This window comes from Lepisosteus platostomus, chromosome 6 (genome assembly GCF_059453375.1).
Source record: "Lepisosteus platostomus isolate fLepPlt1 chromosome 6, fLepPlt1.hap1, whole genome shotgun sequence".
Lineage (NCBI taxonomy): Eukaryota > Metazoa > Chordata > Actinopteri > Semionotiformes > Lepisosteidae > Lepisosteus > Lepisosteus platostomus.
This window is the reverse complement of record NC_142616.1, coordinates 7,367,919-7,386,853: the sequence shown is the minus strand read 5'-3', so window position 1 is coordinate 7,386,853 and position 18,935 is coordinate 7,367,919. Positions and strand designations below refer to the sequence as shown.

Below are 18,935 nucleotides of genomic sequence, written 5' to 3'. Positions count from 1 at the left end.
ACCAGCACCAGTTGCAGCCCCACCTGGATGATGCTCCAGTACTTTCACCACACACCAGCTCTCAGTGGGGAGGAGAGCAGAGTGATGAAACCAGTTCAGAGATGGGGGTTATTAGGAGGCCATGACTGGTAAAGACCAGGGGGAAATTCGGCCAGGACGCTGGGCCAAATAACAAGGGCTGTGATTAAAAATGTGATGCTGTGTCTTTTATTAGATGCCTGCGCACCCAGGATGATAACTTTATGGATTGGAGCTTTTCAAATATATGAAGCGATCAGCAAACTTTTTTATTAGTAGCAGTATTAGTAGTAGGCATCGCATTGAATCGAGACAACGTATTTAGCACTTTATTTATTAGAAAGGGGGAATTAAGTAGTGGTTAGTAACTTTTAATAGTTCAGTACTGCATGAAATCCTTTACTTAAATATTGTAAAGGACATGCGAAACACTGGAAACAATGTACTGCGGAAGAATGTTCTATAAAATCCAGACAGAAATGTCTAGCTACATTTTATTTTTAGGTCTGCCAAAAAAAAGAACTTATACTGTTACAGGAAAGTTAACAATAACATGAGGGAAAAAAACATCCTTTACATCTTAAAAAAAAACAGTTTTAAAAATAGAAGACAGAACACACACAAGACCTTCGGAAAAAGCACGCTTGTCGCAATAAAGCATGAACGTGTTCTAACTACGTACCGTGTGCAGAAAAAGGTTAGAATATGTAACATTTCCTTAATGATTAAAGTTATCGGCAACCAAATATGCAAACAATGTTTGTCTTTGAAATTGCACCGTTTTTTTATTAAATAAAAAAATGGAGTGATATTGTCCAAAAAAAAAAAACAAAGTTGAGAATCTTTGTGTAACAAAAAGAAGACCTGGTCCAAAACTTCACGTTATCAGCTTAATTCCAGGTGGCTGTTACGTAATGCGGCGTTCAAATATACGATGTATTACGCGCCTTTTTTTGTGCTGATTTGAGGCTCGCTTTCCATGTTCCTGTGGTATATTTGAAAAACCGCGCAGTTTTCTGTAATTTGGGGGGTACTTTTCAAGAAATTCGGGAAATACGGGAGGCGACTTTTCGTCCGCCTTCAAGAAAAGAAAAACAAGCTATGTTTTCACTCGACCACAGCAAGAAACCAGTCAACGTTTTCAACAAGGTTCATTAGGGAATACATTCAGGAGGTAACAGAGATGTTTTAACGAACATTTTTGCTTCGACTAACACCGCTTAAAACGTCCACGTCCAAGGTAGCTTTTGCGGCCTTCGGGTCTGCAGCTCTGGTTCCGTTTTACGTTTTGAAAACACGTAACTGAAACGGTACTTCTCACAGTCCGCAATGCCCTAACTGCAGTCCGCGCCCACTGGAAAAAGAACACAGCTTATGAGCTAGTGGGTGATTCCGGTAGGTTTCTAGCTGAAATACCTTTAAAAAAAGTCAAATAAATTACTAGGAAACTAAACAATGCGTCGTTAGCTGAGGCCCGGAGAATCCATAAATAAGGAAAGACAAGTACGGGACACACACAGACTTTCATTTCGTCTGCGTGGGCAACAGCAGTAACACGCAGCATATTTTACTGGAGCCCTAGTGGGGGGTAATGTAATATCTGTATTTCTACAGGAAGATCTCTCAAATTATGCCACCCGGAAAAAAGGCCATTTAGTAGATAAATAATAGGTTTATTCCATGCTGAAAAAAGAAGGAATAAAACACAACGTTTCGGCCGTGGAGCCTTCTTCAGGAGTGAGCAACACCTGAAGAAGGCTCCACGGCAGAAACGTTGTGTTTTCTTCTTTTTTTCAGCAGGGAATAAACCATTACTTGTTCCTTTGCAGCCTACGCATGCTGACGCAGCTACCCACCTGAACTACATTTAGTAGGTATATGTGTAACAGATATTTTCACCCATTTTTTTACAGAACCGAGACTTGACATTATCCTGATATGAACCACATAGCAGTGAAGGTACAGTCACGGGGACACGGCGGCCGGCGATGTCCGCGAGGCGCGCGCGTGCTCGTCACTCTCTTGCTTTCTTCTGGGGCGAGATGGTCTCGTACGTGTCCTGCGGTCGCGGCGCCAGACCCTGGACCGACATCGGGATGGGGTTAGGATCAAGCGAGGGATTGTTAAAAAAAAACACACTTTGCGAGTTAAGAAACTTTGAAATTGCATTTCAAATAAAATAGGCAATACCGTAAACGGTCCCGTCATGAACGCAGAAAGTCACAGAACTCACAGAAACTCGTCTTTTAAGACAATGCAACAGCAGACTGAATTAAAGACATTTGCATTTTTACAGGTAAGTCTTTCATCCGCCACTGACGGTAAATTCAGTTCCTGTGTATATGAAAACTGTTACTTTGGCGCGTTACTCTTGAATAATTCCCACCAAACAGTATGCGGGAGCTCACGTTTCTGGTGATCATGACGTCACAGAGGTGACATCACAGTAGCAGTGTGACGGCAGAAACAGAATGGTTCTGAACAGGACAGGAGGAAATTTGTACCCGACTCTACCAGTGAAAATAAAGCTACGCAAAATGTGGTTCCTGTGCCACAAAGCAAAATCGGCAAAGGAAATGAGACCCTTCCCAAATAGAATTAAATTTAATTTAAATTCGTTCAAATCGTTTTTACACCACTGAAGAGCACTCGATGTCATAACTTTAGTCCAAATATTGGGACTGCATTTGTTTGGGGTTAAAGCCTCCGCAGAAAAAAAAAAAGAAACAAAACTCGGAGGGCGCGTATTTGCTTAACATCCTCTCTCGATGATGATATCAGGACACTGGGTATCAAATCGTCCGCAAATCTTGATAGCAAAGCGGGGAAAAAAACACAGCTTTTTTTGTTCCAGGAAATCATCCGCGTCCTTTATCAAAACACCGTGAAAGCGAAGGAAGCCGCCATTACACCCAATTTACTATTTACCACAATGCCCATGAGACCGAATCCAGACATAGTGATGGGAGATTCATCATCATGAAGCAGACGTCGATACAGTGTTTTTTTTTCTCCCGATCTTAGAGGTGGTATATGATAAATACTTCGAGTCTCTTACCGTGTAGATGCTCTCTCCGCCTTGTTTCTGCAGGAGGGAGAAAAAGAGTTAATCGTGCTGGACAGTGCCACCCACTTCACAAACCTTCCCAGCATTGATCGTTTGCATTTTGGTGAGGATGTATTTTAAAAATGCACTGTCGCTGATTGAGGGCAGCACCGCTCGGGTCCTGGGTTCGAGTTAGCACTGGGGGTTCACCTTTCTGGGTGGAGTCTGCATGCTCTCTCTATGATTGTCTAGGTGCCCTGGTTTCATCCTACCCACCATAGACACGCTGGATGAGTCAACTGGTGTCAGTAAATTGTGCCTGTGCGAGTGTGCATCCTACCACAGACTAGCTGGATTATAGCATGAATGCTGTCTCTCTTTAATCCCACAAATTTGGGAATGGGTCGCCATAATCCTTAATGAGAATAAATGGCTTTTGTTTTTGCTTACAGATAGATGTGAATTGGTAGACCCCTCTGAAACATTAGCGGATTTACAAAAAGAAGAGGGGGCTACCTCTTACAGTACGATTAGGTGGGATGACAAACCCTCTGTAATTTAAAGAAAAAATGTCTTTAAAAAAAAGAGCACGCGAAAAAAGACCACCCGAACAGCCCGTCTTTCTCCCTGGATCTCCACCCGGCCAGTTGTCTCACGGTTCAGGGTCGATCGGTTCAGCTGAAGTGTCTTTCACGGCCACATGACTGGCTGCTGGACAGAACTTTCACGGGTGCCGTCTCTAGCATGCATGCAGCAGAACACCGGGTCAGAGAGCGCTCCTGGGTTAACCGCGTGTGTTTGTCGCCGTCTCTCCGACAGGTACCAATGACACGGCTTTCCAAAGGTATGACGCTCTTGTGAAACGGCAGAAACGTGTACTGTACATAGGTCTTTTTGCCGACCCGTTAAACATTGGACGGAGTACATTTACGACGACTTCCCAGTGAGCCTCACATGAAGAACAGCATGCGTTTGGAGAGCCGTGTCGTTTCTACTTGTCAGAGAAACGGCGAAAACACTACGCGTTTAACCCGGGAGGGCTTCCTGACACAGTGTTGCACTTCATGTATACAAAAGACAGAACATTACATTATTTTTTTAGGAGTGTGACGATATTCTACTGTTGTTAAACAGTTTGATTTACTGGTGTTCTGTTTACATCTGGTTTATAGTTACTGCAATACGCGGAAGTGGAATGGGCAATTTATTTTTCACAACTGTGCAATAGTTACCCACTCTGTGCAACATGCTTGGGAGTGTGCAATATCTATACTGTGTATTACATCTTCCTTGTATTCGGTACATTCATTCTTTGTGTGTGTGTGTCCTCTTTCTGTTTTGTTTGTAATTCTCTATTCCATTTTTTTAATTTATTGTATTGTATTACTGTATTACTACATTTGTGCTGTACTATGTTGATTGTGCCTGGCCGCTGTAGCACTTGAATTTCCCGCATGGGATTAATAAAGTACCTACCTACCTAAAGTCACTGCTACTTTGCAATGGACAATATTATTGCATATACAATACAATGCAATATACAGTATATAGTAGGCAACGTTGTTCACAAATTAAGTTTTGCATTTAAACGCAATAATTTTCTCGTCTAAATGCAGTACTATCTCGTATAAACGAGCTATTCGTTTCTCCGTGGTGCTAATAAGCTTCTGTACATCTCGATACCAAAACATCTTTGTGCACAATTAATCGATCGCATTCCTTGTACAGAGCAAGCCTTCCTGTTCCATCTGTTGAGACTTCAGTAGTTTTGAGTTACGTTTCACTACAGCGAGAAGGTTTCAGCGGGGCCATGTGTGAATGTATGCGGATGACCGTTTTTCGTGCCCTGCCGTGTCTTTTATATTTCTTTTGCACTTTTTTTTTTTGTCTGCTGCGACTTCCACTTCCTTTTCGAGGCAGAAGCTGACCCAGACCACAGATTTACGTTCGAAGGGGCTGTCAGCGCGCGGCTGCGTCAGCCGCTTGAGAATTGTTTCCGAAGAAAAGACCCGCCCAGAGACCGCGTGCGTATGGGTACAGGGCAGGAGAGAGAAACCAGAATCAGCCCCTTCTCGCATCGGAGCTGCAGTCCGAGCCTCCGGCGTCCCTTCTTTCACAGGAGACTGAGTCCTGTGAGCTCCAGTCCTGGTTTATGGTGGTGCCAGACCCTGTTCTGCAATGGCATTCATTGTAGGTGTGAAGTTCTAGCCCGTGACAAGGGCGAATTCTTCTGCAGCCCTCCGAGACACAGCCTGCAGCAGAGCTCAGTCCTCATGCCCCCCTCACAGCCTCATCACGTCGTTTTCAATAACCCAGTGCAGGGTCGTGGGAGAAGCCAGACCCTAGTCCGACAAGCAACGGACACAAGGGTGTATCTGTGTATCTACACCCTTGAATGAGACTCCTGTCCAGTACAGGGCTCACACAGCGACACAGTCGCACCAGGGCCGATTCTCCCAGAAGCCAGTCAGCCTACGAGTGAGTCTTTGAACTGTGGGAGGAGCACCAGGAGGAAACCCGTGCAAACCCTGGGAGAACATGCAAACTCCACACAGATGGTACCTGAGGTCTGGAATTGGACCCAGAGCCCCAGAGCTGTGCGGCCGCCCTCGCCCCTGCTTGTGCGATTGTTGTTTTGTTCAGCCCTGGCAAGGGTTAAGCCCTCAGTGTGGGCGCAGTGAATTGCAGAAGTGGCCTCCGATTCTGTTCACAATGGAGTTATTTTTCGCCTCTGCCTGTCACTCCCCTCCCCCCCCCCCCCCAGCTTGCTCAGAGGCTGAGGTGGCCCGGCCTGCTCTGTGGCTTTCCTGTTTTGAAATGACCACTGCCTCAGATGGCGAGCAAGGTTTTCCAAACACCCTCAAAACAAAACAAAAAGTCATCGCTGGGCCCATACCGAATGTCTAGCAGCAAAAACTCAGAAATCCACATTATTACTGAAGAATATTGCATTATGGATCGATGACTGGACTTTCAAGCTTTTTTTTAAACCCTCAGGAAATTTTGTTTTATTGTTCCGTAAGCAAAGGTACTGTCAGTATTTTCAGCACGTACTAGAAGAAAAGGTGCTGGACGGTTTCTTCTATATAAATACATTTGTTTTTCAGCATCAGTCACCTCAGTGTATCATTCTAACCCCTTCCCAGAATACACCATCCAAAATATCCATCCTGAATTGGAAGAAGTTCACTTCGACCCCAGAGCTGTGAATGGCACGTTAGTGACTACTGCTGAGTTAGACACAGCAGGTCTTCCAGTTCCATGTCATTGAACAGGAAGGCAGAGAAAGTCAGGGGCACAGCCAAGATTTGAACCAGGAACCTCCTGGTGGGAGGACGTGTCGCATCAGTTGCTGGATTACAGTCGTGGGTAAGTATTCAGTACATTGCAAAAACTTGACGTCCAGTTTTCACAGCTTTACAGTGGTTTCCAACACTTTCTAGATGCAGAACCTACACACTGAATACACTGCAAGTGCCTACAGAAACTGTAAACCACAGAAATGATATAGCCGTGGCAAAGTCTCAGCAAAAGTGCAAAAATCCTCCGGTACATTTACACAGGTAGTCTTTCTTAAAGGAACTCTTTCATAAGGGAAGGGAAGTCATATAGTCAAAAGTTCAGACCTCTCACAAGGACTGTACTCATTTATTCTGTCCAATTGTTTGTCTGATTGCGCCTCTGCTACCGACCTGTACGGGGCACTTTTATCACACTGGCACGGCTGCCAGGACACTGCCAACATTCTCTGGTGCTACAAAGCTATATCTACAATATATGCTGTACATACTATGGTTAAGTAACGTAATGTAGCTCTTGCTCAGCTTCTTCGCTTTTGATTCGCATTGGGTCTTCATCCTCCCCATTATTTGTAGCCTCCTTCTGCTTTCCTAACAGAGACCTGCTCTCACGTTAAGTCACGGACAAAAAAGAAAGAATAGGAACTTCCCAGAAGCAGAAGTTCTTGTTTCGTATTTGTGGGCAGGAAAACCAACAGATCGATCTTTTGTTTTTTTTTCCTCTCGTGCAAGGGCGAGGAGAAGGAAAACGTGCACCTGCATGTGCAAGGTCACACGTTCGCGCACAAGCACGGGACCAGGTCGACACTGAAGGGTACTCTGCCTTGTATGGCACACAGGTGCAGCAGGCTAAGTGCCGCAGAACACAAGTTCAGATATGCTGGAGAGAAAATGTAATGATGTCCCAAAAATCGTGCAAGATGAATGAAGTCAATCATTCCTGATTGCACCCCCTCTTAAATCTGCTTTAATCCAGGGGTGACCAACCCTTTTGCCTTAAATGATTCACAATCCAGAGGGTTTTACATGTCACACTTCAATCTGCAGGTTCTGAACCCTTGCGAATTCTTCATTTTCACTACAAGTGTCACGATCGTAAGTCCCTCCTCTTAGGGGCGCTCCGGCTTTTTCCGTTTTAGTTGATTTTGTGCACCTGCCTCCTATCCAGCCCCTCTCTATATAAGCCAGGCGTTCCTACCATTCTGGGCTCAGCACTGGGAGACGGACGCCCGGAAGCCCGCCTACCAGCGGGTCCTGGAGTGACCCGATGGCACAGGCTTCACCACGGCGTCCTGACCATCTGGGTCCGGGGCTCGGAGTGCCTGGCCCCGTTAACCCATTTTAATTCCTCCTCCCTGCACCGGATCCCACTCCGGTTCTTAAATTCTGTCTTGTCTCTCCTGGATGGATTGCCCGGCTCTGGACTCTTGCTCTACACCCTGGATTTCCCTTTTGACTCCCTTGGAGTTGTTCGCCTGGACCACGCCCCCCCCTGAGCACCAGTGCACCGTCCTCACGCCCCCCTGGTCTTCAACCTGCCCAGTTCCTAGTCCGTCTCCTCCCTGTGTCTGTTTCACTCCCTTCCAGATTCTACCATCTGCACAGGGTCCTGATCTACGCTTCGTGACAACATGCACGTGATAAGTCCCTGGCAGATCGCCTGTCATGAAAAGGACCACAGCAGGTCATTCCTCAAATAATTGAACCGATTATCCTGACAAAATTGGTCAAAGCGCATCTTACAAGTCTGTGCAAATTGCAGATGATCCCGTTAGCTGCCAGTTCTCATGAGACAAGAATTTGTGTTTCAGGCCTGAGACTATAATTAAATGTGTTAAAGAAGAGAGCAGCCAAGTAACGGAGTAACCCTTCCACGTCCATGCTCCTCCTACCTCAGAATCTAGTTAAACAAACACTTTTCAGATTCAAACATGAACAAGATGATTTATGTGTGTTTTGTAGGCCTGGGAAAGAAACTTTCGTGTGTATACAAAACATTAATTGTTTTAAATTGACTTGCAGAACAGTCTCTTTCATTGTTTAAATGTGAGTGTTATACCTTGCAGAATCGAATATGGAAAAGGAAAACTTATAATGGGTCAGTTATTAATACTGAGGTAGACAGCACATATCACTGAACAAGACGGTCTAATGCTTGTTCATGCTTACAAGGTGGGAATGCAATATTACTTAAACTCAGTTGAAAACCTGAAAAAATAAGAAGGCAAAAACACAACTGATGAATGTAAAAATGATAAATCGCCCTGTTCTGATTCGTAATTATCTCTGACAGCATATTATAATTAAAGAACCCTCCTTCTAAAGTAAGCCTCTGTCCAAAAAAGGTCAAATGTGGCAATCCTGCACACGATTGGTCTATCTGAAGTGAGTTCTACTGCTTAGAAGATTTCATTATATGCTACTACTGATGTCAACTGTATCATAATACCTATAATTTTTAACTGTATGAAATATTGTTCAAAGGGTACATTTATCTTCGCACCCGAACTTGAAGAGAGATTTCATGAGAAGTCTTTTTTTTTTAATTTTTCAGGCCATTTTAAAGTATTATATTGCGTTTTCTTACAACAATGTATGGTTGCTTTGTGTGTTGGACAGGAAATGAAAACTGAAGTTGGTTTACTTTTATTTCTGGACTTTTCTGTGGTTTCAACAATGGTATTTTTACCAGTGATTGACAGTACGAAGACAGATTTGCCACACAGCAAGCTGACTGGTAATGTAATAGTCTGTGAAAGAGTGTTGTGTCATGGGACTGCCAGTGTGCTCTAAAGAAAATGTAAGATTGTGGACTTGCTGGATCAGGGTTGGTGACCTCTGACCCCTGACCCCTGGGTCATGGAGTCTCACCTGATTGGTTAAAGCAGGTATCCCCCCTCCCCCCATCCTGCCTATCCTGGACCTGGAGAGGTGGTGTGTCTACAGGATTCTGAAATTTGAATCCAGGTGTGCTGTAGCAAAGGGTTCTGCTGTGTTTACACTGATTTTTAGAATTTGAAGAAAATGGCACAATAGCGAGGGAGTGAGACAAGAATTTGTGTCTCAGGGCTAAAACCCTTGACCCTTCACCATCATCATTATCACTATGTTCCCAGTGGTTTAACAGAGGTTATTCAAGGTCCTAATCCGGTTACCATCACACTGAAACGTATCGCTCCATTATCCTGAGGTACACACAGAGACACAGAGGTGTTGTGTGTCAAAGATGAGAGAAGCCAAGTATCCCTTCGTCCGGAACGACCCACATCCACGCCCTTCTTACCTCAGAAGTGCTTCCTCCCTTCTTGCCGGATGTTCCAGGTAGCAGCTGATGGAGAAGAATGTAAAAGAAACGTGTTTAAGAACCCAAAAGGAACCAAGGGTTCAGACTCACAACAGCTGGCCTAATAATAATATTAATAATATGATTTGACAATAGCCAAAGTGTGCCAGTCCTCTCCCCACACACCAGCTCTCAGCGGGGAGGAGAGCAGAGTGATGAAGCCAGTTCAGAGAGGGGGGTTATTAGGAAGCCATGACTGGTAAGGGCCAGGGGGGAATTTGAAAAGGACATAATTTTACCAGCTAGAACAGTGGTTCTTCACTCATGGATGCATGTACTTCCTGGAGTGTGAGATACAATTTCTGGGGATGCCAGACTTTTATTTTAGAAAATAAATAATCAAAAACACAAACTTAAGCACAGACACGTCAGTACAACTACTTTGTTTCATCAAACCTAGGCATTTTAAGGTAAACTTTTTTTTAAAAAGTGTACATTTTTTTGTACTCTTCTCATTTTACTGCGAAATTAAAATAAATATATCATTATTTCTCTTTCGTTTTATAGTTATGATCTGTTTCAGCTTTTTTTTTGGATCAGGGGTACGAGAAACAAGAGGGCGCTAAAAAAAAGGTTAAAAACCACTGAGCTAGACTAAAGGCGTCTGAACTGCGCCACATCGAAAAATAAATTGAATTTCAGTTGCTCGGGTGGAATATATCTAATTCATCAAGTTTAAAGTAGAGTAGAGACGCAGTAAGACACTTTGTGAATTATGCCCGAGAAGGCTACATGGCAATCGCAAACGTTGTCATTGCTTTTGTCATTTTTTATTCTGTAGTAGAAATTTCTTGAACATTTTCTAACAGTGTCTTGGCACTGGCTGAGTCTCAGAGGGCAATACGGGAGCCCAGAAGGCTCAGACAGAACTGTTCAGAGTCTGGGGGCGTCACGCGTTATGCAACTTTGGAGTGTCAAGTCAAATCCCCAAATTAAACGTTGCTTTCTTCCACACACGTCCTCATGCCCATTGTTCCTCAGCTCCAGAAAAAACAGATGGTCGATAAATGTGTAGGTTTTTTTTGCAGCACGATAGAACAGCACTCCCACAATTAAATATGCCTAAGTTTTAATAACTGCTTCCATCTTTTTATGTCTTATTGAATCTTCACATTCACACTCCGCGAAGCTCAATTAATTCATTCTCGTTTTCTGACGCTACGTTTTAAGACTCTGAGACGTATCTGGACCACCTTATATGGAGTTTGTAGCAGAAGCTCAGGGGTAAGGCTAGATTCTAATCTCACACATTTCCGCTGATAAATTCTTTTTGCTCACCTCTCTCACACCCCTCCAGCTACTCCATCTACACCTTTGCTGCGGCTCCCCAGCTCATTCCTCGCTGTGAGGGGGGGGTTGGACTGTCTAATCCTCACTGGTAGACTGCCAATCCCTCATCTAGGAGTGTCACACCAACTCCTCCCCACATAGTCCATCCCTCCTTGCCAATCACTGGGATCTAACATCTAATGACATGTACGCTGCTCTCTCAAGACCCGAGTCTTCCAGTTAAATCCTCCCTGTGTGTTATTAGCCTTCTTGATTACGTTTTAAGCAGTGAGGAAAGCATTGCTCTCGCTACTGCCTGTCCTAAATCACACACAAGACTCGACAGGGTAGCAATGTCCAATGTGATGTCAAGCTAGGAATGTGGTAGGGAAGTTAATGGAGTTTTTTTTTGTTGTTGTTGTTGTTGTTGTTGACAGGATGAGCCGGGGTGATGATGCAGAACGAGCCTCTCCCTCCTCCTCCTCCTCCTCACCTTCAGTCTGCAGTACAGCACCGTGAGCACGATCCCGTAGACAAAGAGAATCCCATCCAGGATGTAGCAGATCTGCGGTTCTTGGAGCGCAGCTGGGGAGAAAGGAGAAAAGCCATCAAGGATTTGGCCAGAACTACCGCAAAATCCATTTTTAAACAAAAAAACCTTTGTTGATGGTGTTCAGTTTTGCGGGAAAAAACATAGATCTCTCTCTACACGTTTTCCGTTTACAAGGATCTCGAGATATCGTACGTCCGTTTTTGTCAATCTTTGAGTTACACCACAGGTTTTCAGTCGGGGACGCAGAGATTCCTGGGAGTAAAGGAACAAGTAAAGGTTTATTCCGTGCTGAAAAGAGAAGAAAAGAAACACAACGTTTCAGCTGTGGCGCCTTCTTCGGGTGAGTGAGAAGGCTCCACAGCCGAAACGTTGTGGTTTCTCTCTTCTCTTTTCAGCAGGGAATAAACCTTTACTTGAACCTTTTCAGCCTACGCCTGCTGACGCAGCTACCTCCCGGAACTACGATTCCTGGGAGTTCCTGATTCAGTTCCTCAGAATCTACAAGGAGCTAATTCTTTCCCCGGACTATTACCACCGGTGTGTAAACTGAGGGGTCGCCCACTGAGCCACACGTGGATAGGCACTGACATCAATTGGTGTCACGCTCTCCGCCGTGTCGCCGAATTGAATGTCTTAGCACGAATAGGAGAGTGGTGAGAATTGTCTTCGTGCGAGCTGTCATTGCTTAACGCTTTTCGGCGTGAGGCGTTCCTAAATCAGATACAGCTTGCCATTTCTTCGCATAACGTTGGGAAACGGCGATGTTTTCTCCAGTACAGCACTGAAACTTTAAAATTCAGCCCTGTGGGGAGTGTTTCTCCCTAGCCGTGGCCTTCAGAAACAAGAGTTTTCAAGACACATGCGGGAGAACGGTCTCAACTTAAGGTATAATACACAAGGAGAGATTCTGCTGTTCTTTCTGGCGACATGTTCTTGAGGGGATTACAGAATACTGCCATTCGTGCGTCCAGTGGTTGATTTTTTTTCCGAAAAGAATTCCGCAGTTCTCTCTAAAAGTTGCAATTTCCGGACCGGGATCAGCTAATTAGCTCAAATAAATTAATGTAGACACGTATCAGGTGGAAAGAAAACAAATAGACCCATCTGGTGCCGAGTTTTTGGTGAAGACATTGCCATTTGTCATCAGGTTTTGGAAAGAGATGGTTTCATTATTGTACATTATTGGATGTTCCCATCCAACGCCAATGTGCGAAAGAGTAAACTGGCCATTCTGTTTCAGAGGAGTTTGTCTCGAGTAGGGGTCACCTCAACGTGATTGTACGGGGGTGTTGAGACTGTTTTGTCTTTCTAGTGGATCATTTTCTTCTTTTTCTCTCTACACGGTCTCGGCTGCAGGCTCGAGTGCGAATGTATTTTTGCTTACGAGGCACGAGTTCACAATTTTAAAAAAAGACGATGGTTAAGTCGGTCGTTCTCGACAAGACGACTAGCCGCAATCTTCAAATGGTACAAACTGCTGCAGGTCTGTGGTCGGCCTACAAACACCATCACCTAAACAAACAGCCTTCAGAAGTGTAACTGAAATTCAGGTTTCAAAAGGACGGCCTGTATATAATCATGTTTAAATGGCGGTGAGGACACCGAAAAAAAAAAAAAAAACGCATCACAGCTGAGGCGCAAAACTGCAACGGAAATAATAAAAGTGCTAAGCATACTTCATTCTTGATTTGCGTCTAAATCCAATTTGCAGAATTGTTCTGATCGCGTGCAATAGCTTCCTCTTGTACGGTTGTATCGTAACAGAGTTCCATTTTGTGCCGAACAGCCCTGAAGTATTAAAATGTGTTGCCATCAGACTAGCTGTGCTTAAGAATGTTACAGAAGCCATCCAATGTCGATTAGAAGTATATGGGATTATCTCGAGGTCTCTGAGCTCTTCGTGTGCGACATTGCGCGTTGTCCAACGTCACACGCTCTCACAAAACGCACTACAGCACGCAGTCTGCGTTCATTCAGAGGTCATTTTAACTGTCAGTGTTGACTTTCCTTGTTCTACAGTTAACCTGTTCTTGGATTGTGTGGGGGGGGGGGAGCGATGTTAAAAATGCAATAATAAAGAACCCACGTAAACCCTGCTTCTATGCCGACTTGTACATCCTTCCGGAATGCAATGTTTGAAATTATTAACTAGAATTTAGCTCGGACAACTCCTGACAGATACCGCCTTACCAACAGGATTAAGGAATAACATTGAACACTGTGCATAGGTTTTATCTTGTTAAACGAACACTTTTCGGATTCAAACATGATTTATGATGTATGTGTGTTTTGTAAGCCCGGGGAAAGAAACGCGGACACATTTATTCGTACACGTGTATACAAAACATACATTGTTTTGGATTGACTTGCAAGATTTGAGCTGTAATCGCTTAAATGTGAGTGTTATACGTTGCAGAACCTACTATGGAAAAGGAACACTTATAATGGATCCGTTATTAAAACTGGGCTAAATACCACACATCACAGACCGAAATGGTCTAATGCTCTTTCATGCTTTTTTGTATTTATTTTTTTTCTTTCATGCTTAAAAGGTGGAAATGGAACATTACTTAAAAACCCGAAAAGATAAGAAGGCAAAAAAACACAACTGATGCATGTAAAACTTATAAATCGCCGTGTTCTGCTTTATAATTTTCTCAAACAGCGTACTGTTTTGTGTTTTGTTTTTTTGTTCCGATACCTCTTCTCCTGTCTATTATTTGATGTTCAATAACCCTTTGGGGAAAAACAAGGATGCAACAAATATCTAAATATTCAGGGAGTGAGCTGAGTAAGGTAACGAACTCTCCACAGCAACTGCGGTGAGTTCAGATTTTAACGATATGATATGAAGAGGCTCCGCGAGCAATTTTAGCTACAGAGATGATAATCTTGTATTTTGCAAAAACTTTTTTTTTTGTAATTTTCGAAAAGCAAAGTGGCGGGTGGACCGCTGGAAATTGGGGGTTGCGACGTTGCTTGGCAAAAGACACAACTGGACAACGCAAAAGCCCGTTAGCGGGATCACTCTTCTGCTGCGTCGTCCTCGCGAAAATCGTCGTGTTAAATGCTGTCGCGACATCCTTTCGCTCTCGTCAATGAAATATTAGGGGGCTCGGGTAGGAGCATTTGAAACCCGGAATAGGAGGCGCGTCTTTACACAAAGAGTGACGGGGGTGTGGCACAGGCTGCCCAGATTGTGTTCTTGCAGCCGATACCCCGATTTCCTGCAAGAAACATCTGGAAGGAGCTCCTTGTGTCAGTTAACTACTAATCACTAGACGGGCTAGACTGGCTGAAGGGTTTTTGTCAGAATCCTCACCAAGGGGTCATGAAGATGGAGGGTGTTAAGTTTTATAACGCAGGAACGAGAAGAGGAACAGCCCCAGAATATAGCCATTATTTTCAGTGCCTGACCGCAACAGTTCCACGGTTCTCCATTATAATTACACAGCCGGAACCGGTGAGCAGATTAACGCTGCGACTCCTATAGCTGCACAGAAAACCTGAGCTCTCGGTTCGGAAGCCAGGGCCGGAAGAGAAAAACGGAACTCCAATGTCCCTCCATAACATTTCGTGCTAAAATATGAGCAATTGTATTTTTCGTAATCGTAATCAGCAGGAGACAAGTTGGTTTTTTTTAAACATCCAATGGAAGCAGTCAGAAAACATTTTTTCCCCCTTTTGCAAGACTTTACGGTTGCATAGAGTAAGAGCGTTTAAGAAAAGGGGTCTTGAAAAACAAAAATAGAGAGAAATATGAGCTTGTCCTTACAATGTGCAAATATTAATGCGCTTGCAATAGTGTCGTTTACTGTTAGTGTAGCTTCTTTGTTGAGAGTAGCGCTCCTAAGAGTCAAGAGTAGCTGTCATTTACTATTAGAGTTAACAACTGAGATGTCCTGTTGTTATGGTCTTGAGCAAACACAAATAAACGTTACAAATTAAAAACTGTATTTCTGGTTTCCGCCAAACCCAGAATGTTCATTCTGCTGAACGCTGACCGCGACCAGGTACTTTCTAACTTCCTGGTCTCCATGGCGACCTGCGTGGCCCCTATCCTATCACTGGTACTCCACAATGAATCTAGGGGGACCACTAGGTTTTTCTTTCTAGACCTCGCGTGCTAATCACCTTAATTGATCTGCTTACTTGTTTCGACCTGGGGTCGACTTTTTTTTTGGGTTCGGGCACATTCAATAATTTACCTTCGGGATCAATAAAGTCTTATCTATCTAACTCAGGTCTGAGTTCCTGAAGTTCCGTACTTAAAGGGAGCCGGTTCAACAAACCCAAACCCAGCGCCCAGAATTGGACTCGTTTACAATTATTATTATTATTATTATTATTATTATTATTATTATTATTTTTGCTGAAACAGCTCTTGACGAGGACAGGGGATCACCACAGACAGATGGGAATAACCAGTAGTCTTTTTTCCCTCATTCTGCAGCGGCCCAGTTGCTTCGGTCTCAGCTCTCACGCCTGAGTTTGAGGAGAGCTCCGAGAGACAGAATTGGTTCTAGGCCGACGCCAATTACAAACCTCGCAAGACCTTAATCGAAGCCGGAGCTACATTTGCCACAGACGGAAAGGCAAAACGAATTAGCCTGCGATGGAAAACTCGGTTGGAACTAAAGGCGGAAGATACGAACAGAAGTTCCTATCCTCACTTCCGCCCCGGGACCAGAGATGGAAACTGGGTTTCGATTAAACTACTGGGTCGGCACCTGTCCTCCGAGCTCGACACCTGGCTCACGTATTCATGAACTCCTTTGGAAGAAGAAGAAAATGAGAAGTGGTTTAATGAACCAAGTCAGGCCTCCGGTACAGTGGTAGACCCAACTTGCTTGTAAACCAGACCAATGAATTAGCATTTTCAGTGTCTGGGATTGTGGACTGGAATGGCCAAGGTGGTACCTCCTTACCAGTCAGTTTAGCAGGTTGTGGTCGTCGAATATTATTGATTGCCGTCAGCCAATCAAGCTCGCGTTGGAATTAGGCATTCATGATGACACACAGACCCCCATGACAAGCAAATCGGATCAGGATCGGTAGTAACCAGAGGTACCGCTGAACCCAGGGGTTCACGTTAGGGGTCACGTTACAGGCGGGTAGCGGCACTCCAGTTCGGAACCGAGTCGTTACCGGAACTTCATTCTCACAGTTCGCCTCTCAGGAGAGGGCTGAGAAGTGAGAACGAGCTTTTAGAACATAAAGCGGGAGGTATTTCGCCAAACAAATACGCACGAGACTCTCTTTGGCAAAAAGAATCACATTAAATCAGATTTTGTTTTAACAAAATATAAATTTGAGAGGGGAGGTTGTACCTTTTTTCTTTTCAAAGATTAATTTATTTGGAATATTCAGTTTTGTATTCGCAAAACAAACATCCACATTCCTCTACAAAGACCTTCTTTCCAAAGTTCATATTTCGTGAAATAACTCTTAAACTGCACGTAAACCGATGCATGCCAAGAATAACAGCAATAAGGAGAAACGGTCATTCAAAAATTACAAAAAAATATATCTATTATCTTTTTAATGCAACAGTTTGCGCCGCACATAACTGTAAAGTATAATAAAGTCAGTATAGCGTCGCTTTCACCTGACAGAGTAAGATCCTATTTAAATAAAATATGATTTATCACTCTATTGCGGAGATGCAGTCAAATTCGAGCAAAAGAGGTATTTTATTTTTTCGTTTTTTTTTCATATAAAAACTAAAATGAAATCCTGATAGCTAAATGTTTTCTGAAAGCAGACTATTGATAACAAAACTTACAATAGTTAAATCTTGACGGTAAACGACGGAAAACGTCTTTTGAAATTTTATAATCCGAATACCCTTCAATGCTCTCGTAAATTGATTGTATAATACACACATATATAACGTTATTATTAATTATAATAATAAATATGGGCATCTATAGAGATGACACGCCAAGTAAAAAAATAATGATAATAATGATGTAACCCGCAGTTCAGCCCTAGGAGTAATATATTCGTAAAACTTCTCAAAGTGGAATCTAGCTTCTAGCACGAAAGGGAATTTAAAACCAAATTTCCATTTCATTTTCCAATAAAAATAAAATCAAAGTTCCGTACAAGGTCATTTGAAAGTTCTAAAACAGGCAGCTGCCAATACATGTATTTTCATCTACGAAAACGTGCTGAATTTTCTGTGACTTTGGAAATGAGGAGAGTAGAAGTACAAACCGAGCTGTCACCCGATTCAAATTCTTAAATGTTAACAAAGAAGGTGTAAAATGTCTCCATTGTAAATTGCAAACAGTATGTAAAAGGATGAACAATTAAAACGCTGGAAAAAAAAAACATCAGTTCAAAATTCCATGTCTGATGACTATGTGATCTTATATCCTCATCTTAACATTTTGAAATAGGAATTCACAAGCTATCCCGATAGAAGTTGTCGACACAGTATGAACGATATATCTTCTGCTCAACACAAATGCCCCCCGGATATTGAGAACCGTAAAGCTCGTCGTCTCACCTCGCTTAGGAGAACAAAGCAAAACAGTGATGACACCTGACCATTATCGGTTCGATCAATTTTGTGGTTGTCTTATATTCGAAGACCCTCTGAGCCGCACGCCACCGGCTAACGTGTCTCAAGCCTGTTTGGGCAGCGACACTACAAAAGCCCACACCGACTATCTCGAAAGAGAGAGACAAAGCAGAGACAAAAGGTATTTCTATAAAACACCTCACCGGCGACTCCAAAATGCCAGCCCAGCAGGAGAGCAGCGAACAGGTGGGTTTTCCTCAATGGCGACATGGCCGTCCGGTGTCAACTGCCAACAGCGTCTGCGCCGGCACAAGTGGGTCTGGCTGCGCTCCGGCGAGGCGACAAGTTCAGCGCTAGAGCGCAGGCGGGCGGAGGAAGTGTCCGGCGAGGAGGTCGCGGCTGCTTCACAGCCCCACCTCCTTGTTACAGCGTGAGTTCTAGTCAAATGCCTCGAAGAAACTTACAGTAAGCGGCGGGGGTCAGGCTTGCTGAAACGAAACCTAATTGACGCATTTACGCCGCGCTCGCCATTCGCCTCCGACCGTATACAGTACGTATACGTTCGTACAGTGTGCCCAGTTGACATGAGCGTCGCCATTTTTCGAAAGGTCTATGACCAGCACACCATACAGTTCAAGTCGAACGGAGATCATTTCAAGGAAGAAGACCGTGTTAAATGTAACAGAGGTTACCTGGAATATTCCAGTCATTGCAATTGCATCGTAACAGCTCTGAACTTGGTGTAAATATTTACACTGAATGTCCAGATACTGACAAACCAAGTGTAAAACAAAAAAATGTTATAGCAGCTATAGTATGTATCCTAGTTATCCCTAAATAAATTATTCGTGTACTGTCTGCTTATTAATTTGATTCAA

The 18,935-nt window shown here is 43.7% G+C and overlaps 1 protein-coding gene across 1 annotated transcript; it reads right to left on the bottom strand.

Moving 5' to 3' along the window:
• Window positions 1–498: 498 nt before the first annotated feature.
• Window positions 499–18,487, bottom strand: fcer1g (Fc epsilon receptor IgFc epsilon receptor Ig). The gene is made up of 5 exons (XM_088633996.1): window positions 18,261–18,487; window positions 11,469–11,560; window positions 9,647–9,691; window positions 3,077–3,103; window positions 499–2,098 (listed from the first exon to the last, which is right to left on the bottom strand). The coding sequence occupies exons 1-5, from the start codon at window positions 18,325–18,327 to the stop codon at window positions 2,033–2,035; spliced, it is 297 nt and encodes a 98-aa protein (XP_088490122.1). The 5' UTR covers window positions 18,328–18,487; the 3' UTR covers window positions 499–2,032.
• Between the last annotated feature and the right edge of the window lie 448 nt (window positions 18,488–18,935).